Genomic DNA, 25478 nt, shown 5'->3' with positions numbered 1-25478 from the left:
TGGACACGGCTGAATGACTAAGCACTGAGCACCTGGAGAGGATTCCACTGGGAGAGGACTCCTGGAAGTTTCTGCCTTCTTTCTGCTAGACTTCACCCAGTGTGCCTTTTTCCTTTGCTGATTTTTCTTTGTATCCTTTCACTGTCACTAGTAAATCATGTGTTAAGTAACTACGTGCTGATTTCTGTGAGTCCTCCTAAGGAGTCATTGAAACTGGAGTTGATCTTGAAAACCTCTGAAATAATAGGATAGATAAATTTTTTCTACTTCTAATTGGGAAGAAGATAGTAAATGATAAATAAGAAAAATGTAAAGAAATAATGATGTTTGATTGGTTTGGGTAGCTGCTTTAGATTAGATGGTCAGCAAAACTTTCTCTGAGGAGGTGACATTTAAATTGAGATGCGAATGACAAGAGAAAGTCAACCATTGGAGGATGCAGAAAGGGCATTTCAGGAGGGAGGCAGGTGGTACAGAGTCTCAGACGTGGAAGTATGCCTGATGATTTTGAAGAAGCGATAGGGAGGACAGATGATCAAAGGGCAGGGGACAAGCAACTTAGTAGTACAACAGATGTGGACGGGTAGCCAGGGGGGACATCATGTTACTTCCTGTAAGCCACAGTGAGGGCTTTTTCTTTTTTGAAGACTTTGAAGGGTTCTAAGCTGGAGAGACAAAGATTTGGTTCATGGTTTCGGAATGCCACAGCAGCTGGATACATGTAGAATGGAGTTCAGTAGAGCATGGATAGAATCAGGAAGATCATTTGGGAGACCCTCACAGTAAGATCTGTCAAAATGTTAGAGGTTAGTTAGAGTCGTATTTGGAAAGGGAAAAAAGTAGATAGATTTGAGAGAACATTTTGGAGGTGGTGTGCACAGGGATGGGTAATTAAATGTAGGTGATCAGGGTAAAAGAAAAACTTGTAGATTTGCAGTTTGAGCAACTGGATGGATAGTGATATCATTTATGAAGACACCGAAGAGAAGATCCAACCAGTCCATCCTAAAGGAGATCAGTCCTGGGTGTTCATTGGAAAGACTGATGCCGAAGCTGAAACTAATACTTTGGCCACCTGATGCAAACAACTGACTCATTTGAAAAGATCCTGATGCTGGGAAAGATTGAAGGCAGAAGGAGAAGGGGATGGCAGAGGATGAGATGATTGGATGGCATCACTGACTCAATGGACATAAGTTTGAGTAAACTCTGGGAGTTGGTGATGGACAGGGAGGCCTGGCAAACTGCTGTTCATCGGGTTGCAAAGAGTCGGACATGATTGAGCGACTGAACCGAACTGAGCTGAAGAGGGATAGGAAATCAGGCAAATACAAGTATTTGTTGTCTTTGGAGAAATGTATACTTAGGTCTTCTGTTCATTTTTTGATTAGGTTGTTTGTTTTTTTGCTAATGAGCAGCATGATCTGTTTGTAAATTCTGGAGACTAGTCTCTTGTTGGTTGCATCATTTGCAGATATTTTCTCCCCTTCTGTCAGTTGTCTTTTCATTCTGCCTATGGTTTCCTTTGATGTGCAAACTCTTTTGAGTTTAACTAGTTCCTATTTATTTTTGTTTTTATTTCCACTACTCTAGGAGATGGCTCAGAAAAGATATTGCTGCAATTTATGATGTCAAAGAGTGTTCTGCCTATGTTTTCCTCTAAGAGTTTTATAGTATCTGGTCTTATGTTTATGTTTCATATCCTTTTTGAGTTTATTTTTGTGTATGGTGTTAAAGAATGTTCTAATTTCATTTTTAAATTATATAGATGTCCAGTTTTCCCAGCACCATTTATTGAAGAGACTTTCTTTCCTCCATTGTATAGTCTTTGCCTCCTTTGTCATGAATTAATTGAACATGATTGTGTAGGTTTATTTCTGGGCTTTATATCCGGTCCCATTGATTTGTATTTCTGTTTTTGTGCCAGCACCATAATGTTTTGATGACTGTAGCTTTGTAGTATAGTCTGAAGTCAAAGAGCCTGATTCTTTTAGGTCTGATTTTCTTTTTTAAGATTGCTTTGATTGATTGTGGTCTTTTGTGTCTCTATAGAAATGTTGCCAGCCAAATCGCCCAGTACTTTGATAGGGAAGAATACAGTGATAACTAGAATATAGTTTCTGACAAAAGTGAGTAAGTTAGTCTAGAAAGGAAGGCGGACAAGTATTCGGGACATCACAGGAAGATGTGTGATCATGCGCCACATAGAGAATGTTAGCAGGCCCAACAGATGGAACTTAAATTCCCAAAACTTGAGTTTTTCTCAGAAATCCATTATTTTCTATTGTTTTCACAAATACTTTTTTCCAATTTTTTAATTTTAAAATCCTTTTGTGTATGAGATCATCTATACTGGAGTGGGTTGATGTGCTCTCCTCCAGGGGATCTTCCCAACCCAGGGATTGAACCCAGGTCTCCTGCATTGCAGGTGGATTCCCATATTAAAAGCTAACCCAAGTCTATTTTGTCAATTTCAGCTTTTCCCCCTATTGTGTTCTATACTTGGCAATCTCTTCATATACTTAATATGCTTTCTCTCAAAGAGAACCATTTCCTCCAGATTTTGTCACCCCTCTTTATTTTGGTTACACTTATCCATTTCTCTTTCTCCTTCTGTCCTTCTCTTCCTCTTCTCATACACAGATACACGTGTATATATATGTACACACTCATGTATGTGTTCATAAGTGTGCACATATACATGTTATATATATATACACACACATATATACAGATAGAAGGATGGATAGTTATTCAGTCTTCATCATATCTAGTTATCTGATTTTCTCAGTAACTCAACTGAATTTATATTCTGAATTATAGTCGCTCAGTGGAATATATAAACCCAGCTGCAGACATGAACCTGATTTCACTGTTACTTCTTCGACTGCCTGAGTTCATATGGCTTCTTTAGCTAGTTTTGTGGGCATTTCCCCTTCCTTTCTCATTTATTTGTGAGTATTTTCCCTTTCAGGTACACTCTTGGTTGAAGAGGGTTGTCTGCTCAGAGGACTCTTGAGTATGTTGTGTACCACATGGTAGATGTCAGTGAGTTCCCTTTCTACCATAAGTTAGATTTGACCTAGCCTGATGAATTCTTTTTTCTCTTGCTACCCTTTGTTTTTAATTATCTCCAACTCTTGCTTAATTTTCCCTCTAATTGAATTGCTCCTTAAAAAAGTCATTCTTTGAATGCATTTTAAAACAAATTTTTACTAAATCATATGTTCTTTTTAAAAAATCTGCCAGATGCTATTTTCCTCTTTTACCATATTTTCCTCTTTTACCACCTCAGTTTATTTTGAAAAGGGTCATAGATAATACATTCAGATAGACATTACTGAAATTTCTTATTTTAGGACTATGCTGACCTCTACAAATAATTAAGTTTTACACTAAATATCTACAGTTTTTTGTATGTCACTCATACATACATACAGTTTTAAAAATAGGAAAATGGAAGTAAAATTGAAATGCATTTCCAAGGAACTGAAATTCAAAGTGTAAATACGTAACTAAATAAATTCTAAGTCATTAATATCCCAGAAAAGTGTAAAATGTAGCAGTTTGCTTAACATTGTTAATTGTCCTTCATGTCAGGTGTATTGGTTGCCCTAGTCTTGAGTGTGGTTGACAGGTTTCAGCAATTAATGATACATTTTTATTAATTACTTATGCTTAAGAACTACAGGGATTATTTATTTTAAACTTGTAATTAGATTCAAAATGACAGTGATGATAATTAAGTTGAAAAGAAGCAAGCAATTTGTGGTCTCTATCTTGAATCTTTTCTCTATTGTAAATCAACTTGCTTTAAACAGTGGGAATCATTAGAACATTTCAGAATCTAAGGAATATATTTTATTTTACATTAATGACTTACATTTGCATATAAGCTTCTATGTAAAACAAGTATATTCTGACTCTGTGATGTGAAAAGCGAGAGATTATGTTATATTTAAAGTCATTAAAATGTGGCTATAGGGTTTGGCCATCAAAATGACATTCTTTAGAACTAACTAATCAATGTGGCACTAGTGGTAAAGAATCCACATGCCAATGCAGAAGATGAAAGAGACGTGGGTTTGATCCTTGGGTTGGGAATATCCCTTGGAGTGGGAAATGGCGACCCACTCCAGTATTCTTGCCTGGAGAATTCCATGGACAGAAGAGCCTGATGGACTCCAGTCCATTAGGGTCTCAAAGAGTCGGACATGACTGAAGTGACTTAGCAGGCAGCAGGCAATCAAAATGAATCACTTTTTTACTGCCCTGGTTGGCAGGTGTCATTTTACAGACCTGTTTCTACCCATTTTGCACAGTTAGTAAAGTTTTCGGTTTTTTTCTCCGCAGTTTGTTTAGAAGAAAGTTTTTAGCAGCCTGTGATTGCCTGTATTTCTTTCAGCAAATATTTATTACTTATTAAGAAAGATTAAAATTAAGGGGAAAAATATCTGAAAACCCTCAGTAGTCACATTTTATCTGTACTTACTTTTCAGCTTTGTATTTTATGAGTAATTCTTTAGTAGAAAAGAAAATGAGATTTTTGTGCTTACTTGTCTCTAATTTTATTTATTTTTAACTTTATTTGAAAAAAAGTATTTTGTATATCTGTGTCTGTTCTTTTTTTCCTTTTATGATGTTTGTTGATACTAATTCTGAAAATTTCCTTTTATGATTAGGATGAAAAACATCACTAATAGAAACACAATTCTTTTTCAAAGTAGGGAGTGGTGCCAAAGTTAAGAAACTAAATTATTTTGATTGCAGCATCATACATATTTATTTTCTTTGATCTAAAAATTTACATCGATTATAACTTCTTTTGGCATTGTAAAATTGGTTTCTGCTCTCTGCATACTAGAAATGAGTGGATAAGACAGAACAAACCTGGAATCCTTTTTAAGTTACTTTTAAGTGCTTTGAAGGTAGGCAACTAAGGGCTCAATGACAATGAGAATAAAAATAATAGCTAACACTTGAGTGCTGTTGTGTACCAGGCACCCTGTGTAGTACCTCAAATACATTTTCATTTAAATTTTACGACTCTACCTGATTGATATTATTTCTATTTCACTGATTTTTAGATTAAAGAAAGTAGTAGTCCTACAGTATGAATCCAGTGACATCTGAAATGCTCTTCTTGGTTCTGCTTTCTAAAGGACACCAGTAACTGCAGGGAAATTGAAATCGATGAGGAAAATGTTCATGATAAGGAAGTGAAATTATGCATATTAAGGAGTCTCTACCAAATCCTGCTGTGTAAGTTAAGCAGAGTCTGTCAGAGACCTCTCCTAAAGTTACACTTTATAGAGGAAGATGAAACTGTTACCTACAAATTCCATCAACTAACTCTCTTAACATTGTCATATTTCTCCAAAGCCTCCCATGCAGTCAAAATAGGAATTGTCCTCCTGTTCAATCAGTACTGTGAAACCTGGGCAATTTCATGTCCTTACAGAAAATTTGCCTGATTTCTCATCTTTCTTGCTCCAGGGTTTTCCTTCCCAATTGCCTTATACGTATGAATGTATTCTCAAAATAAAGCAGCAACAAAGTAATCCTTCCATTCATTCCACAGTCCAGTGTTATGTGCTGAAGTTTACTATATAAAGGCAAATAAGATACAATCCCAGCCCTGGCAGAGCTTGGACTTCAAGAGAAGGATATGAATGTTACAGATATTAAATATATGACTAAATAATGTAAACGGGCATGGTTTTAAAAAAATTTATTATTTTTGACTGCACTGGGTCTTCATTGCTGCACATAGGCTTTTACTAGTTGCAGTGAGTGAGGGCTACTTTCTAGTTGCATTGCGTGGGCTCCTTGTTGTGGTCGCTTCTCTTATTGGGTTCCAGGGCAAGCAGGGTTCAGTAGTTGGTGGTGTGTGGGCTACATTGCCCCACCGCATGTAGAATCTTGAGCAGGGATTGAACCCATGTTCCTTGCATTGGCAGGCAAATTCCTAAACCACTGAACCACCAGGGAGTCCAACAGGCATGTTTTCACGGAAGTCTTAAAGATATTATTGTAGGAGTCTATTTTGTTTGTTTGTTTATTCAGTCACTCAGTCATGTGTGACTCTTTGTGACCCTTTGGACGATAGCCAACCAGGCTCCTCTGTCCATGGGATTACCCAGACAAGAATACTGGAGTGAATTTGCCATTTCCTTCTCCAGGGGATCTTCCCAACCCAGAGATCAAACCCCCATCTCCTGGGTCTGTTGCATTGCACGTGGATTCTTTATCCACTGAGCCATTGGGGAAGCCCCCTAACTTACTTGGCTAAATCCTACTTTTCATCCAAACATTTGGCTCCCGGCCTTCTGTTGTTTCTGCCTTAATTGTTCATCAGGGGTCTGGTTTTACTTCAGTGTGCCCATTTTCTTTCCTTCTCCTTGGAGTTCTCCATTGCTAATCTAGTTGCTTACAGTTCTGATTTCCTTTTTTGGTGGACAGTAACTTGGGAGGGTGTCAAGAAGACAAGACATTGTTGTTATCGTTCATGGTTTTATGACATAGCAGTAGGGGTTTGTAATAATAAAATAGGTTTTTGTTTCATATAGCACAGGGGTCATTTAAAAAATTAAAATCCTTTCCCTGTGCTTTTTATAGTTATACATAACTTATTTTAAAAGATAAAAGTATTACAGAAATATAAAACTTAGAACTGAAAGATGCATTCCCTAAATATTTATTGAGTGCCTACTATGTGATAAGATACTGTTAGTTATTGAAACGTAATTGCTGTTGATAGTTTGGTGTCTATTCTTACAGCTCTTTTTAAAGATCTTTGTAATCATGTAAGGAATAATATTTACTAAAATAAAACCATACTTAAAATTACTCTTTTATTTCTTTTCATCACAGTATATTTTAGATGATTTTCATGTTAGCATATAAAGATTCACCAACTCTTTTAAATTGCTAGATAGTATTCTTTCGACTGGATAGACCATAATTTAGTTAATAAAACTCATATTGATAGATTCCTGATAGTTTTCAGTTTCTTATTTTCACAAACAATGATACAATTAAAATCCTTTTACATATTTTTTTTTGCATATCTGTTTCTGGATCATAATTTCTAGAAGTGAAGTGACTAGACCAAATGGTATATTCATCTTAGAATCTTAATAAATTAAAGATTGCTTGTTAAGTATCAACCTTCCTATTTCCTGTTTTATCAACACCAGATATTATTATTCTTTATACTGTATGCCAGTCTAATTGATGAATATGTTTCATTCTTTTAATTTGCATTGAAAAATTATTAATGAGATAGGGCTTTCTTTTTTAGCTAGTTGTATTTTACGTATTTTGCCCTGTACTATGTTCATGTCCTTGACCCAATTTTCTGTTGGACTGCTCTTTATTTTGATAGGTTACACAAAATAGTTCTGTCATATGTTAGAATTTTTTTTGCTAAATATATACTGTAAATATAGTTTTTAAAAAATATGTACTGTACCTGACTTCATAGAAGTTTTAAATTTATAGGTAGTCATATTTCTTATTCTCTCTTAAAGCATCTTGGTTTTGTTTCATGCTTAGGGATTCCTTTCCCAGCAAGAATAATGAGTCCAAAAGATTCTCAATGTCAGTAGTACCTTTTGAGTTTTTTCATATTCAAGATTAGTGATGTCCATCGGTGTTTGTTTCCTTGTTTCTTTTATTGTGTTCTTAGATTTTGATCTCCCAACTTAGCATGTACAACTTCATCAAATAATTTGGCACTTTGGTGTATTATTATTTACTGTGTGGCAACTTAGAGTATAATGTGGGATCATCTTGGACCCTGCTTAATTGAATATCAAATTATAAATATTTATGTTTGGTACTAATTAATAAGAAGGGTGACCAGAAGTCTGTTTGCCTGAGATAGTGTAAGTTTAACCTGTTTTCTAGTGTAATTTTTAATAGTGTCCCTTTTCACTGCTGATGTTAAACAAATGAAACAAGCCAGTTATTTTACCAGCAGAATAAGTTTATTTGGCAATAGGAGAGAATCGCAATTTGGAACAAGCAAACAACAGTAAACAATAGGCATATCTGGAGAATGGAGGAGAGGGGCTTGCTTTTATAGAGAAAAGGAGGAAATTGGGGAGGGCTACAGGGGTTCTTCACTGACTGCAAGTGGCTAGCAGCTTGTCCTTGCTGGGTCGGGAGGAAATCTTCCTTTCTGTTAGTGCCTGTAAGATGCCACGAATGATACATGTGTGAGAATTGCCCCTTCAGGGTTTCCTGACTTCATTTTAAATGAGATTTCCTTTAGTCATTTTCATATTACTCTCAGAAGTGCCTCATTTTAGTTAAAAAATTATAAGGATTATAAGGCATAGTTTTTCATTTTAGGCTATTTTATTTTAATATTAAGGCTTCAGTTGTTTCTGTTTACTTTATTCCTCCAATACTTAGTAATACTTCATTTGCATTAGCTTTAAAAGAAACAAAACTTCTCCCTTCTATGTGAGGTATTTCTAGAGCAGTGATGTTAGTGTATAGCCTCTTAACCTTCATTCCCAACATCCAGAATAATACTTGCTTTTAGGATGAAATGTCCATCATCATTCTTGTTTATCTGATGTCCTAAAGATGATGAAGCATTTGTTTGTGTGTGTGTGTATATAGTTTGTTTATATTTTGCTAAATATGTGATAAAATATTTTCAGGTGGATATAAGCACATCTTTTAAACCTCACCAAATAAATCTTTATTTATCACATTGATTTTTGGTGTTGAATATATCCACTGGTATGAACGAGTTTCTGCTTGGATCACTGGATTTGTTGCATGATAAGCAATATTGTTTTTAGCACAGATCCCTGTGAGATTCACTTAATGCCAATCCCTATTATACTGTAACAGCGTTGATGAAACCTTGGTACTTGCTATCAGCCAGACAGATTTTTATCTAGCTTATTTTATCATTCAATCAGTACTTCTCCAGCCTTTTCTTAGGTAGCACTGTGTCAAAAGCTTTGTTATAATGTAGGTGAATTGTGCCCATTATATTTCCTTTCTCTACCAAGTCTGTTACCATTCAAAAGATTTATGTAATTTAGAGTTAACTTATTTTCACTACGGATTGTAAACTATAACTCAAGCTGTCTTATTCTTTCTAAAACTATTACTTTACATTTTGTGATGTTTTATGAAGTTGCCATTTTAAAAGTTGAAAGTTTCATCTCCAGGAGACACTGGAGACATGGATTCAATCCCTGGGTTGAGAAAGATCCCCTGGAGCAGGAAATGGCAACCCACTCTAGTATGCTTGTCTGTAGAATCCCAGGGACAGACAAAAGTATCTTGTACTTTTCAATATATCTTTAAAAATTTTTTTTTAGATTTCTGGTTGTGTATTTGTATCATAATATAAATGTTTCTCACTGTTATATATTGATATATGTGTCTGGTTCTTTAGTATTTATTTCTCATCAAATATTAATAAGTATAGTATAAAATGTGTAAATGATTTTAATAAAATATAAGGGCTTCCCAGGTGGTGCAGTGGTGAAGAATCTGTCTGCAATGCGGGAGACACCGGAGATGTGGATTTGATCCCTGGGTTGAGAAAGATACCCTGGAACAGGAAATGGCAACCCACTCTAGTATGCTTGTCTATAGAATCCCATGGACAGTGGAGCCTGGTGGCCGTCAGTCCATAGGATCTCAAAGAGTAGGACATGACTGAGCGACTGAATACACACACACAATATTTGAGAATACTAAACTGATGAATAGAACACTAAATAGGAATTTCTAACCATGTTACCATTAGCTTTTAAATTTTACTTCCTTTGGGTAAAGATATTTATTTATAGGTATTTTCAGTTTCATACCACATAAACTGTGGACAAGAATTTTAATAAAAACTTCGTGCTTTGAAAATATTTATTTTGGCACTGAAATAAAATACATTATTGAAGTTTATACTGTTATTTTTGCAGTGGTGTAATATAAGCAAAAGTATTTGTTTTATTAGAAACAGTCATGCTTCTTGTTTTATAACACATAAATATAGAATGTACTATATAATACAATGTTTGTTGTTTTTGTGTTTCTTCTAGAGAGTGATAATGAACTCTCAAGTGGAACAGGTGATGTGTCTAAGGATTGTCCTGAGAAGATCCTATATTCTTGGGGAGAATTGCTAGGAAGATGGTAAAAATTTATTTTTCTTACTGAAAATTTTATATTTACATGATTGCTAATCTGTTGTATTAATTAAAAAACTGTGTGTTTATGTATCTTTATATTGAGATAACTTAGGGAGTAAATATAGATAGTCATCTAGGTGCTGAGCCCTCAACCACTCCAGTGTTCGGCAGTTGGAAAGATGAGTAGGAAAGATTGTGCAAAGGAGTCTCAGAAAGCACAACCAGTAGGGTAGGAAGAGAGTCAAGGTAAACACAAGTGAATAAGTCTATCAAGAAGGAAGTGCTCAGCTGCTGAAAGGTCAGGTTGGAGGAAGCCTGAGAATTTCATTGGGTCAAGCAGTTTGAATGTCACTGGTGACTCACACAAGAAACTCTCCATAGAGAGGGAGGAATGAAAGCCTGGTCGGACTGTATCTAGGAGGAAAGGTAATCATCAGGTATGGATAGATAACTCTTCAGAGTTTTGCTATGAAGGGGTGATAAGAAATAAGGACATATTAGTAAGTGAATATGGGTTGAGAGATAATTTGAGAAATTCTAGAAATTAGGATGGTCAGTATAGCATGTACATTGTGTGTTGCTGGACGTGACTTGCAGAGAGAGAAAATTTGAGGACACAATTGCAAGGGAAGCTGATGAGTAGGCAGGAAGAGATGGGACTTATCGAGTGATGGAGTTACAGTTAGGAGCATGATCATGCTGCAAGTCAATGACGAAGCCAGGGTTTGAATCTAGGCAGTCTGGCTCCAAAGGCAAGACTTTTTAACCAGTTGGATAGACTGCCATTTCTATAATGTACATAGATTTCTGAATTTGTTATGGATGCATGTAGAAGATTTAGTAAGAGAGAGAATAGACTCAGAAAATTGATACTCTTTCCAGTCTTCTCCGTTCAGTTCGGTCGCTCAGTCGTGTCTGACTCTTTGCGACCCCATGAACTGCAGCACGCCAGGCCTCCCTGTCCATCACCAACTCCTGGAGTTCACTCAAACTCATGTCCACTGAGTTGGTGATGCCATCCAACCATCTCATCCTCTGTTGTCCCCTTCTCCTCCTGCTCTCAATCTTTCCCAGCATCAGGGTCTTTTCAGATGAGTCAGCTCTTCGCATCAGGTGACCAAAGTATTGGAGTTTCAGCTTCAACATCAGTCCTTCCAATGAACACCCAGGACTGATCTCCTTTAGGATGGACTGGGTGGATCTCCTTGCAGTCCAAGGGACTCTCAAGAGTCTTCTCCAACACCACAGTTCAAAGGCATCAATTCTTTGGCGCTCAGCTTTCTTTATATTCCAATTCTCACATTCATACATGACTACTAAAAAACCATAGCCTTGACTAGACGGGCCTTTGTTGGCAAAGTAGTGTCTCTGCTTTTGAATATGCTGTCTAGGTTGGTCATAACCTTCCTTCCAAGGAGTAAGTGTCTTTCAATTTCATGGATGCAATCACCATCTGCAGTGATTTTGGACCCCCCCAAAAATAAAGTGAGCTACTGTTTCCACTGTTCCCCATCTGTTTGCCATGAAGTGATGGGACCGGATGCCATGATCTTAGTTTTCTGAATGTTGAGCTTTAATCCAACTTTTTTCACTCTCCTCTTTCACTTTCATTGAGGCTCTTTAGTTCTTCACTTTCTGCCGTAAGGGTGGTGTCATTTTCATATCTGAGGTTATTGATATTTCTCCCAGCAATCTTGATTCTACCTTGTGCTTCATCAAGCCCAGCGTTTCTCATGATGTACTCTGCATATCAGTTAAATAAGCAGGGTGACAATATACAGCCTTGACGTACTCCTTTCCTGATTTGGAACCAGTCTGTTGTTCCATGTCCAGTTCTAACTGTTGCTTCCTGACCTGCATATAGGTTTCTCAAGAGGCAGGTCAGGTGGTCTGGTATTCCCATCTCTTTCAGAATTTTGTACAGTTTATTGTGATCCACACAGTCAAAGGCTTTGGCATAGTCAATAGAGCAGAAATAGATGTTTTTCTGGAACTTTCTTGCTTTTTCAATGACCCAGTGCATGTTGGCAATTTGATCTCTGGTTTCTCTGACTTTCCTAAAACCAGCTTGAACATTTGGAAGTTCACGGTTCACGTGTAAGTGTGTAGTACATGTGGTATATTTAACATGTAGTATATTTAATTACTTTGAATTACTCTTGTATTATTCATTATGGCGCTCATAATTCAGAATACTTTGCATTTAATTTCATGAGAAATGAACTTAGCCCCGGCACACTGTTGTTTTCAGTTAGTTTTATTTTATACTAAGAGTTCAGAAACTCACCTAGCCCTTAAATCATGTATGTTTTTCCTATTCAAATGTATGTTGTTGCTGTGGTTGTTTAGTTACCCAGTCGTTTCTGACTCTTTGCAACCCCATGGACTGCAGCATGCCAGGCCTCCCTGTCCCTCACCATCTCCTGAAGTTTGCCCAAGTTCATGTCCATTGCATCAGTGTTGAGACTCAAATAATAAAATTACAAAAAAGATCCTTTTATGAAACTGCTCCTGGCTCTCTTTGGTGCACCATCCCTTTGCTAATTTTAAATGCAGTTGGAGAGTGAAGAATAGGCAGCTGGAAGGAAACCCATGTGTCATATAGTTTACTCAGGTGTAAGTCTCCTCAGGATTAGTTAATAATCTTTCTACTTGACATATTTTTTAAAATCAACTCTCTTTTTTGAGTTCTTTCATGTTTTGTGGGGGCTGTGCTAAGTCTCCTGGCTGTAAGGGCTTTTCTCGTTGTGGTGAGTGGGAGCTGCTCTCTCGTTATGGCACGCAGGATTCTTATTGTGGTAGCCTCTTTTGTTATGCAGCTCGGTCTCTACAACACAGGCTCAATAATTGTGGCATGTGGGCTTAGTTGCTCAGTGGCATGTGAGATCTTCCCAGACCATGGATCTAACCCCTGTATCCTGCATTGACAGGCAGATTTTTTACCACTGAGTCACCAAGGAAGCCTCTACTTGACGTATTTTATGGAGCATATTTGGCTATGGTGTTTTTCCAAATTAATTTTTTTTAAATTGAAGTCCACTGGAGAAATTTAAAGACTTGAAATGACTTTTTTTGGTGTATGATTATAAAAGGATTCAAGATCATTGTAAATATTTCAAACAGTATAGAAAAATAAAAGGAATACTTTTGATTAATTCCATTACATAAATATTTGGTGTTCATTCTTCCATATTTTTCCCCTATGCATGTCAAAAGCAGGCTTCAAAATATTATGTGTTAAGGAGAGAGAGAGTGTGAGAGAGAGAATATGTATTTAAACTAATACCATGTGTGCTATTTTGAAACCTGCTTTTTTCACTTAGCAGCATAATTAAGGTTCTTTAATGGTGCCATGGCATGTTAAATCGTGGAAGCCCTACCTCTTTTTACTCTGTTTTCCTTCAAGCCTGTCAGTATTGTCAGCTTAGGTTCTCTAACTCAACAATATAAAAGTTTTCCCTTAAGAGGCTGAAAGAAAGCAGAATGGTCATAAATTTGATGGTTTGTTAAAGATATTAATGGGATGAGTTTACTTGAACTTTCGAGTTATGGAAATTGTTACAGTTTTTCCGAGATAGTCGGGTTATGAGAGTATGGGGAAAGCTTGGAACATATTTTCAAATGAAGGACATGCCAAAACTGAGGTCTGGGCTGCATTTGGAAGAGTGTAAAGATAGAGAAGTTGGTAAAGTGGGCAGGAGGCCAATTTTAGAAAATAGACATATGGTTTCTATGACTTCACAGGTTCAAAACCTGAAGCCAAAACCTGGGATGTTAGGCCAAACCACAGTACATCTCTAAAGTTTGGATGGTTACGTTAGGATCAACTCTTAAGAGATTAAAGGTGAGCAGCAAATAAAAGTAGAGATAAAGTCTGAAAAAAAAGGTGTGGAACATAGCTCCACGTTCAAGCTAGGCATAGGCTGGGAACTACAATTCAGTTTCGGTTCAGTTGGGCAGATTATCAGAGTCACTACCTGCTATGTGATCACTGGCTTCATGACAATGTATTTGTCTTTGTTCAGGTTCTAAGCACCCTTGGAAATGGGTAAAGCTGCTAAGCGTATGTGGCTGGGGAGTTGGATGGGTCATATGAGGTTTATAGGAAAGGGCTAGGTTCTTCCTTTTGGAAGCACTTTGGATCAGGATTTAGAGGTATAGTCCAGGTGTAATAGGCCTCTTTTCTGATCCACTCTCAGCATCCCTAGCCCCCAACCCTTGCTGCACACACCATACATTCACCTCAGGGGATTGAAATGACTCTTTTTATGCCTTGAAATGCTGCCTGGGAATATAGAGTTAACACATTCATTATTATGAGTAAGTTCATAGAATGTTTAAAAAGTAAATGAGAGGAAGGAAAAACTTTCCTTGTGGGTGGGATAACGTGGTTCACTAATAAGGAAGATGCAATCAAGAAAAAAAGTTGAAGACGTTACTAAACTTAAATACTACTTAAACACTACTAATATTATATCATGATGCTTCCTGCCATTTTCCTCCTGATTCAGTCTTACACTTTTTTTTTTATATATAAACTCACTAATATATTTTCCATAACAGCAGCAGGTCAGTAGTGGTGAAGGGAGTATGAATGGTTTATTTTCTTGTTTTCTCAGGCACAGTAACCTTGGTGCACGACCAAAGGGGCTGTCCACTCTGGTGAAGAGTGGCGTTCCTGAAGCATTGAGGGCAGAGGTATGGCAATTATTAGCAGGCTGCCATGACAACCAAGCGATGCTGGATAGGTACCGACTTCTTATCACAAAGGTAGGAGCTGTTTTCATGTTACTCTCATGTGACAATATATTAAGTAAATCCTGTTTTCATAGCTCCAGTAAGTCATAAATGCTTTGAACTTTTGAAAAGCTATACTGCATTGTTCGGAGACTATGTCTGCCTTTTGTTCTGAACACTTGTTGAATAGTGATAAACAGTGGACTGTAGTCATCTATGAACACTTAATGCCTTGGCTTTCATTTTTTTCATTTCAGTGATTGTTATAACTATTTACTACGTTGGAATATACTTATATTTCAAATACTTTCAACTAACCTTTCTTACTGTGTGAGATTTATATATAGTTGTACATAGTATAATTGTACTCTGGTATAATTTTAAAGTCAAATTAACTTGAAATTATGACTGTCTGTGCTTATGTAACCTTGCACGTAGATGATGTGGATAGTTGCCCAGATCCTTATCCTGTCAGGAGCCTCTGGTTCCAATGTAAATTCCTCTTCTTAATGTCCAAAAAACTGATTTTAGAACATGGGTAATCCTGGCTCCTAGGCTTTCTGCATAGGTCTTACCTCCCAATTTCTTAATCTGCTCTAAATCATGGATTTTAAAATAATGATAACTTTTTTTATTAAGAAAATCTCTATTCATAAAGGAATTTTTTTGTTCAGTAAGACTTTACTCCTCAGGCTACATCAGCTTTTAAAATTCTTTAGCCCCTCTAATTCCTTCTCCCCTCCCTTACTTCTTTGCCTCCAGTCCTTCCACAGATGTTTTCTGAGTTCCTAATATATTCAGTCACTGTTTAATTCATTTATTAAACACCCCTTTATACCATTTGTAATTAGTATTTTCTCTAGTGGGATGTGCAGGATAATACATTGATGTTGGGGGCAAAAATATCTAAAGTTCCATTTGAGATTTTAAATTGCAAATACAAAATGATGTTGAGCTATGCTCATATTTGCTATTCTGTGGTACCTTACTAAGTCCTTGGGGCTAATGGCCACTTATCCCTTGTGGTTCAGGAGTGAGGTGGGGGAAGAAGGGACTTGCACACTTTGGAATGAAATAACAGTGTTGCTCACATTCATGTATTCACTTTTAGAAAATTCAGTTTTCTTGCAGTGTGCATGCGTTAGGTTAGGTGGATTTACAGGTTATCTAGTTCTAATCTTCAGAGGATAGATGAATGGTTTACAAAGATTGATGTCACAGGATGCTACATATCAGGATACTAAAAAAGAGAAACACACTACTCTTTTCCTTCAGTCAAAAACTAATATTATGATAATAGATGACAAAGCAACTACTTTGGGAAATAAATTCATGTTGTAGGAAAAGATGTTTGAAACACTTGGCAATTTGAACATCACGGTGATTTTTGTGATCGAAAACTGCATGTCTGTGTTATTAAAAAACTCTTACCATTTTCTTCCTTTGAAATCTGGAATCATAAATTTCAAGAAAATTTAAATCTTGTGCAAGTAGTTGCAGGAAATTTGAGACTGATTGTTAGAAATATAAAAATTCACTGCCTTCTGATTTATTAAGAATACTTTGAGAAAATGAGTAATCGCCTAGCTATACTTCATCAAAATGGTTGATGGGTGGGTCTGAAACAAATGATATGCCTCTGCTCTGTGTTAGTGTTTTCCAGATATGATCATGATTAAAACCATGAATCAAAAAACTGATTTGGGAAAGTTTTCAAACTGTCATTTCATAAATTACTTGACAAACATATTAAAAGATAAGGAGTCGTAGTGTATGATTCTGTCCATATGAAATGTTCAGAATAGATATGTCTATAGAGACAGAAAATAGACTACTGTTTGTCAGGGTATGGAGGAGGGGAGGAATTGGGAGTGAAGGCAAAGGCAAGCCACTCCAGTACTCTTGCCTAGAAAATCCCATGGATGGAGGAGCCTGGTGGGCTGCAGTCCGTGGGGTCGCTAAGGGTCAGACACGACTGAGCGACTTCACTTTCACTTTTCACTTTCACATATTGGAGACGGAAATGGCAACCCACTCCAGTGTTCTTGCCTGGAGAATCCCAGGGACGGGGGAGCCTGGTGGGCTTCCGTCTATGGGGTCACACAGAGTCGGACACGACTGAAGTGACTTAGCAGCAGCAGCAGCAGCTAACAGATTTGGGGTTATGTTTTGGGGTGATGGAAATATTCTGGCATTAGACGTGATGGTTTCTCAACATGGTGAATATACTAAAAACCAGTGAATTGTACGCTTTGGTGAATATTATGTCATATAAAAATATACAAGCAGCTCCTGCAGCTCAATTCCAGAAAAATAAATGACCCAATCAAAAAATGGGCCAAAGAACTAAACAGACACTTCTCCGAAGAAGACATAAAGATGGCTAACAAACACATGAAAAAATGCTCAACATCCCTCATAATCAGAGAAATGCAAATCAAAACCACAATGAGATACCATTTCACACCAGTCAGAATGGCTGCTATCCAAAAGTCTACATGCAATAAATGCTGGAGAGGGTGTGGAGAAAAGGGAACCCTCTTACACTGTTGGTGGGAATGCAAACTAGTACAGCCACTATGGAGAACAGTGTGGAGATTCCTCAAAAAACTGGAAATAGAACTGCCATATGATCCAGCAATCGCACTCCTGGGCATACACACCGAGGAAACCAGAATTGAAAGAGACACATGTACTCCAATGTTCATTGCAGCACTGTTTATAATAGCGAGGACATGGAAGCAACCTAGATGCCCATCTGCAGACGAATGGATAAGAAGGCTTTGGTACATATACACAATGGAGTATTTTTCAGCCATCAAAAAGAATGCATTTGAATCAGTTCTAATGAGGTGAATGAAATTGGAGCCTATTATACAGAGTGAAGTAAGCCAGAAAGAAAAACATCAATATAGTATACTAACGCATATATGGAATTTAGAAAGATGATAACCTTAACCCTGTATACGAGACTGCAAAAGAGCCATAGGTATATAGAACAGTCTTTGGGACTCTGTGGGAGAGGGTGAAGGTGGGATGATTTGGGAGAATGGCATTGTAGCATGTATATTATCATATGTGAAATGAATCACCAGTCCAGGTTTGACGCATGATACAGGATGCTTGGGGCTGGTGCACAGGGATGACCTGGAGGGAGGATATGGGGAAGAAGGAGGTGGGGAGGGGGGTTCAAGAAGGGGAACACATGTACACCCGGGGCGGATTCATGTCAATGTATGGCAAAACCAACCAATATATTAATGTAATTTGCCTCCAATAAAAGAAAAAAAAGAAAAAATAAAGTTTATCTTCATAGAAAAATTACAGAAAATAAAAAAGTTAAATGACCCATATTTTATATTGAATAGAATTTTTGTTAAGCAAACATTTTTCATTTAAAAAATCTTTTTTATAGTCTGTTTCTATGTTTTATAGCATTTTTATTAGTATAGTAGCACTTGTGAATAATAAACATAAATAATAAATATACATATATTGGAAGTTTATGCTCAGACATTTTTATTAATGATACCCGTCTGAGCAAAAATGTCCAGAGACCATAACTCTTGGCATCAAATCACTTTTTCCTATGAGTAAGAAATTGTATACTTTTAATGACTGTTCATGGGGTAGCAGCTACTGTCATATTCCTTTCTCCGCTAAGAGGCTTTGTTAATTCAGACCTTTTAAGATTTCAAACTTTGGGAGAAAAATGAAAATAGTCTGCCACAATATTGTTTAGTACATGTTTTTAGTACATGTACTGACCATTTAGTACATGTTTTTATGTGTGATAAAAGCTTTACTAAGCATATACTTATACACATATACTAAGCAACTTGGTAGTTTTGAATATACAATTTTCAGGAAAAAGATCCAAGAGGCAAAATGACATAAATGTTTTCATTGAATAAAATATTCCCAGACTCCTTTCACTCTGGAATTCTGACAGTGGTTTACTTTCTGCCTGTGAAGACTGGAGGGAGGAAAAAGCTGTATTGTTTTCCTTTGGCAGTAATAGGCAGATGCCTCGCCTTTGCACGTGTGAGATTTTCATCTGCTCTGGACATTCCCTTATGAATCTCCTTCCTTCATTCTGTGTTCCTTTTTCCTATCTTGATTAGCAATGGCAACCTCCTGATTCTTTGGACTGTAGTTGTGGCAGACCTAAAAGCTAGCAGTGATGTTCCCAATCTTTTGGTCTTCCAGCGTTTAAGAACCTAAGTCCTTGCATTAATCCATTTTGAAATGTTTAGAACAGGTTCTGTGTCCCTGACTGAACTGTGTCTGATACATTTGGTCTATGCTTGTCACCTTGTTGTCTCAAATGACTTCTCTGCATTGTGTTGTGTCCAGTAAAGAGGAAAGGAAAGACAAAAGCATCCAAACTTGAGGTTAAAGGAATAGTCCTCCAGACTGCCAGGTTCTGCCCAAGATTTCTGAAATCAGCTGCAAGGTTGGGGATCCCCAGTGCCATTCTCACTTCATACTGCTGCTGCTGCTAAGTTGCTTCAGTCGTGTCCGACTCTGTGCGACCCCATAGACGGCAGCCTACCAGGCTCCCCCGTCCCTGGGATTCTCAAGGCATGAACACTGGAGTGGGTTGCCATTTCCTTCTCCAATGCATGAAAGTGAAAAGTGAAAGTGAAGTCGCTTAGTTGTGTCCAACTGTTAGCGACCCCATGGACTGTAGCCCACCAGGCTCCTCCATCCATGGGATTTTCCAGGCAAGAGTACTGGAGTGGGGTGCCATTCCCTTCTCCACTCACTTCATACTAGTTGGCTACAAATTTGGGGGTCCCCATGGATTCCTCCAGGCATGTAGCAAAGTGTTATACTTATGATTACAAGGTTTTTGTTTTTTTTTAATAGCAAAGAGATATACATCAGATATAAATTAAAGTCAGCCAAAGGAAGAGATACATTGGACAGAATCTGGAACTGTGAGGGTTCCAAGGAAGCTTACATTGTCCTCAGGGACACCTTACCATCCCAGCATCAATCTGTAGTAGTATGTATCACCAACCCAGGCATTTCAGCAAGCTTTGGTGTCCAGAATTTTTATTGGGATTTCTTTATATGTATTATTTTAAGTGAGTGAAGTTGCTCAGTCATGTCCAACTCTTTGCGACACCATGGACTGTAGCCTACCAGGCTCTTCCGTCCATGGGACTTTCCAAGCAAGAATACTGGAGTGGGTTGCCATTTCCTTCTCTAGATCTTCCCTACCCACCGATTGAACCTGGGTGTGCCACGTTGTGGGCAGACGCTTTACCATCTGAATCACCAGGGAAGTCCCTTTATATATATATAGTTAATCTTTATATATATAGTTAATCACATATATGGATGATTGATTGAATCATTGCCAACCATTTGGTTGAACTAAATCTTTAGTCTTCTTCGCTCCACTGAAATTGGATTGAGATCACCTGGCTCAACACCCCTATCCTCTAATTTCATGGTTGGTCTTTCTGGCTTGGCCAGCTCCCATGCTTAGTCCTCTTCTTAGAATAAACTGTTTATGGTCCCTCCATGAGTCACCCAAAATGTAAGCATAAATTGTAAGAGGTGATTGGTGGGTCCCACCATGAATGACAAAGATGCCTCTGTCATTTGGGAAATCCCAAGTGTTTAAAGTTACCTTCCATGAGCCTAAACTTTCCTTGAACCTAGAACTCTTTGGCATATCTGGACCAGGTGTGTCACCCTTATAACGAGCTTTTCCTTAAACCCCCAAACAATAACTTCCACTTAATTTCCTTGACCAGGATTCTGTTACATGACTATCTCCATGGAATGCTGGGAAATATTTTTTTAAATGGTATGTTGTGGCTCCTCTTCATCCACTGAAATATGAGTTTATTAATAAGAAGAGAGACTTGATACTAGATAGACACCTGCCTTTCTCTGCAACACCTGCCTATTGATATTGACAGTGATTGAGCTTTGTTGTGGAATAAATTATTATGAAAAGCATCTAAGCCTAGTAGCTTATTTTAGGACAGCAAATGTTTACTAATCGCAGTTTGAGGTTGACTGCTGCTGCTGCTAAGTCACTTCAGTTGTGTCCGACTCTGTGTGACCCCATAGACGGAAGCCCACCAGGCTCCCCGGTCCCTGGGATTCTCCAGGCAAGAACACTAATAATGTATAATTTAAAGATAGTATAATAAATATTTTCGCCTTTGGTTTATAAATCAATGACCACATAAAATTTTTAATGTTGTTAATATTTCTGTCATTTACAGTGCCATTTATCAAAAGCATTTTCATATAAACAATGTAGAAATGTGTGGCTCTGATCATGTGCCTTTATTCAGTCTCAAGTCATAACATTTCTGTGAGAGGAAGTACAGTGGTATATTTAACTTCATTGTCTTCCTTGCTTGATAGCCAAACATAATAAAAATAAGATGAATAATGACAATATTGAAAAAATAATTTTGTTCTTTCTCTATGCTTTCGGGTAGAAATCAGACAGCAAGTGCTTGTAGCCAAGAACATTAAGAATGCACTTTGGTGGTGAATGCATATGAGCTTAGCAGATGCTCAGGAGAAAGAACATGAATACCTAGAGGATTATCAGTAAGAAGTGCCTGCGTGTTTAGTCCTAAGCTGGTAGTATTTTCTTTTGGTCCCATTAATCTCTCCTCTCTTATTAAGGGAATGGCAAGATTTCAAGGTCAGTTAATGAACTGGTTCAGCTTGAACAAATGAACTTACTATAATCCCTCCCAAATGTATCAGATAATATAGGGAAGAAGGAAAAGGTGATTGGGCTCTTAGGAGAAAAACTAGTCTGTTTATTGTTTCATCCTTTAGTAGTAGTGTGCTAGTTCACTCTTTGAAAAAACAAATCACATTCTGAAGCACTCTTTTCAGGTGAGATGGCATATAGCCAACAGACTGGATCCAGCCTGTCATCTGCTTTGTGTAATCATCAGTACAATACATTAAAGAATAGTATCCACTGCTCGCTCAAGCTTGTACTTCCTGTTTCATAGACATACTATTCCTACTCTTTGTTACTTACTCTCTGTTCTTTATACGTTGTAATACCTGACCAAGCCCTGAAATATGCCTGATTTTGTGACTGCATTGTATTAGCATATCAACCTTTACCTTGGGGGAGGGAGCTGTCACAGTATGCTTTTAGTTGATTAAAGCACTTTGCAAGCCTTTTTGACTGATAGGAAAAAGACTTTAAGGACCAAAGTTTTAAAAAGGATGAAAAACTCTAGACAGATTTAAGATGAACCAAGACAGGAGCTGCAGACTAACTGGTAACCTTAATCTGGAGCTGAGGTCCAAACAGAACAAGCTAGATGAGCTGATCCATCCAAATCATGGAGAAATTATGTTAACTCCAGTGACAACTTGCCTCGGTAAAAGCTATAACTCCACTTTTGTAGGAAATGGTGCTTGCTCTGGAGGGAGGATGAGACGGTTGGATGACATCACCAGCTCAATGGACGTAGTTTGAGCACACTCCAGGAGATCGTGAAGGAAGGGAAGCCTGGCGTGCTGCAGTCCCTGGGGTCACAGTCAGACAAGACAGCAACTGAACAAGAACTGGAGGGAGCCATGGGTTCAGGTTTCAAGCTCTGCCGGTTACTAGCTCGTGACCTTGGGCAAATTCCTTAATTATCCTTCATCTCATTTATAAAGTGGTCTTAATAATAAGATAATAAGGTAGTTTACATAAAGCACTCTGAGCATGCCTAATACATGGTAAGAACTCGCTAGTGATAGGGGATGAGAAAAATTATAAAGCAGTGTATGCTTCAATGTTAAATGAGTAGCATGGAAAAGAAGGAAATATGGAGATGACTATGGGTTCGTGATATCTGTGCAGATTAAGGACATCCTCCTGAGAAATAAAGAGAAGGAAAATGAAATATGTGTAACACTTTTTATGTACTGGTGCCACTGATTCATCCTTTAATTTATTAAACATGCAGGTGTTTTCTGTGTGAAGAGTAACACTGGTATCTTATCTAGTAGAAATGCACAGTCCAGCAGGGGAGTGTCACTCTGGAAGGCAGAGGAATGGTGATGACGTGGTTAAGTGCTGTGACAGAGATATGAACATGGTGATAGGGGAGCACAGAGACTGGAGCAGCCAACTCTTCTGCCCAGGAGCAAAGAACAGGAGGGTGTGTTTAGGCTGAGGCAATGCCATACCCAAAGACACAGAGTTGTGAAAAGTTCTGCCATGGTCAGAGGCTGTAGGAAATTCAGTATGAGCCACAGGGCACTCTTCACCATCAACGTTAGGCAGCAAGGACTGCATATGGATTTGCTCACTGCTGTAATCTTAACACTCACCACTAGGATTGCCCTCTAGCAGATGCTAAAACATACTTGCTGAGAAAACCAGTGGAAAGTGTGATGGGTATTATGTCTAGTGCTTTTATATGCCCTTTCCAGGTAAACCTGACAACTTCAGTGGTGGAACTCCCATTTTTACCATTGATGAGATGGGAGGTTCAGAGAGTTTGAGAGACCTACAGTTACTAAATTAGCAGAGTTAGTATGTGAATCCATAAAGTAGAAAACTCTAAAATAGATGTGAAAGGGATAGGGCATTCTTATGTTTTGTCTTTTAAAGATCCTTTGGAAGGGAAAACGCTTTCTTGTAGTTTCCCCATCGTTAATCATTAGGGGTAATAAAAGGTTAAAGAAATAAAAGCAGTGTTATCCCCTTTTCTCTACTTTATGCTAATCATTGTATGGAAATGAAATTTTAGTTTACTTGAGCAATTCTGTTTATAGCAAAAAACATGTATAAACTTCACAAATGATAGAAAATTTCTAACAGTACTTTATAGAATCAGTAATAGAAAAGCTGAAACCACCTAACTTCAAGCCGTCCCTTTTCCAAGTGGTGTGCACACATCTCTCCTAAAGTCGACTTGAGACTTCAACCACAGTCTGCTGCTACATGGTTTCTGCCGAGGCTGAGGACACCGACACTGTTGATGGATCAGTGGCAGACTTGTACCACATACTTCTGAAAGTATAAATTCTTTATTGCTTATTACTGAGATTTCTTGTTATTTCTATTAAGTCAGCATTCTTCATAATATTGAGGTGATCTGAAAGGACAATGGAAGGATTGTAACCTTGCTGCTCCTTATAGAAACAAACAGAATTTAGAGCTTCAGAGATTAGGATTAAATCTTTTTAAAAAGAGTATTTAATTTTGGTTCAGTGGATCTTCGTTGCTGCGTGCAGCTTTCTCTAGTTGTGGTGAGCTGGGGCTACTCTTCATTGTGGTGCACGGGCTTCTCACTATGGTCGCTTCTCTTGTTGCAGAGCTCAGGCTCTAGGAGTGTAGGCTTTAGTACTTGCAGCTCACAGGCTCAGTAGTTGTGGTACATGGGCTTAGTTGCTGCACAGTACGTGGAATCTTCCCGGACCAGGGATTGAGCCTATGTCCCCTGCAGTAGCAGGCAGATTCTTGTCCATTGTACCACCAGGGAAGTCCAGAATTAAATCTTAATTGCTGGCTTTAGGAGCCACTGAGTAATGACAACATTTTCACACGTTATGAGCCATTTGATATAGAGAAGATTGTGTGTGTTTTAGGGCAATCTGCATTTTATGTAGCTTTACAGAAATGCATGTATAATTTTTGTAATTACATGGCATGTGTGGTATAGGTTATCAAGTCTGCTGATTACTTCTTGTATAACAGCAAATATTAGACTATAATTCTCTCCTTTTTTGTAGAAGTGATCTAATTGGTAACATTCATACTTTATATTTTGTTAAAATCAAAATAAGCTTTTAATTGATAAGCTTTCAGAAGTAATGTTATCATAAGCCATTTCCTTCTCTCACTTAAATTTGCTTTTTTCCAAATGAATCTTTTCTTTAAGAAATGCTTGTATATATGTGCACACACACAATTTCTTTTTTTTTTTTTTTCCAGCTCCAATATTCTATTTATTGGTTCTATAGTTGTTTTCTTTCCCTATACATTTAAATTTAAAAACTGGAGTGATCTGCATGTTTAATTGCTGTTAAGAATGTATATACATAGGTAAAAATGTTTTCTGTCACTTAAGACCCTTAAATAAGAAACAAAAACTCTTTTAGGTTAGGGAGTATTTACCATCAGACAAAATGAAGATCAGAATGGTGAAGTGTGATACATCAGCAGAGTCAGCAAAATCAGAACTTTTCCCTAGCTCTGTGTACTAATCAACTCTGCCTCAGGTAGTGGTTACAGAAAAGAATACTTAAGAGAGTAAACCCATAACACTATGACCCAATTTTTCGCTAGTAAAAGGTGCATACTTGCAACTGACTAAACTTTCTGAAGGGAGGCTGAAGCATTCCTTACTAGTCATTTATATAACTTTGTTATTCTTTGTTTTGCATTAGTCTGTCAGAAATGCAAAGTAGCTTTATTTCTTCCTTGAAATGTTACTTTTAGCAGGCCTATTCAGATCATGTTTTTCTCTAAGCTTCAGCTTTCTATTTAATATTCCTCAGAATAAAGAAAACAGCTCATTTTAAACAAGAAGTTTATTTAAACAACAAGACGCTTGACTTGAAGGGAAAACT

At 37.5% G+C, this 25478-nt stretch overlaps 1 protein-coding gene across 1 annotated transcript in view; it reads left to right on the top strand.

Moving 5' to 3' along the window:
- RABGAP1L (RAB GTPase activating protein 1 like) overlaps positions 1-25478 on the top strand; it is a 729399-nt gene that overhangs the window by 189660 nt on the left and 514261 nt on the right. Inside the window, exons 12-13 of the mRNA XM_055419205.2 lie at positions 10074-10167; positions 14783-14933. Coding sequence (XP_055275180.1) covers positions 10074-10167; positions 14783-14933 — 245 coding nt within the window. The remainder of the gene's footprint in view (positions 1-10073; positions 10168-14782; positions 14934-25478) is intronic.

The sequence above is a fragment of the Moschus berezovskii genome, chromosome 17 (genome assembly GCF_049115385.1).
Source record: "Moschus berezovskii isolate FMDL1 chromosome 17, NW_MosBer_1.0, whole genome shotgun sequence".
Taxonomy (NCBI): Eukaryota; Metazoa; Chordata; class Mammalia; order Artiodactyla; family Moschidae; genus Moschus; species Moschus berezovskii.
The sequence above is the reverse complement of the archived record's forward strand: the minus strand, read 5'-3'. Positions and strand labels throughout refer to the sequence as shown.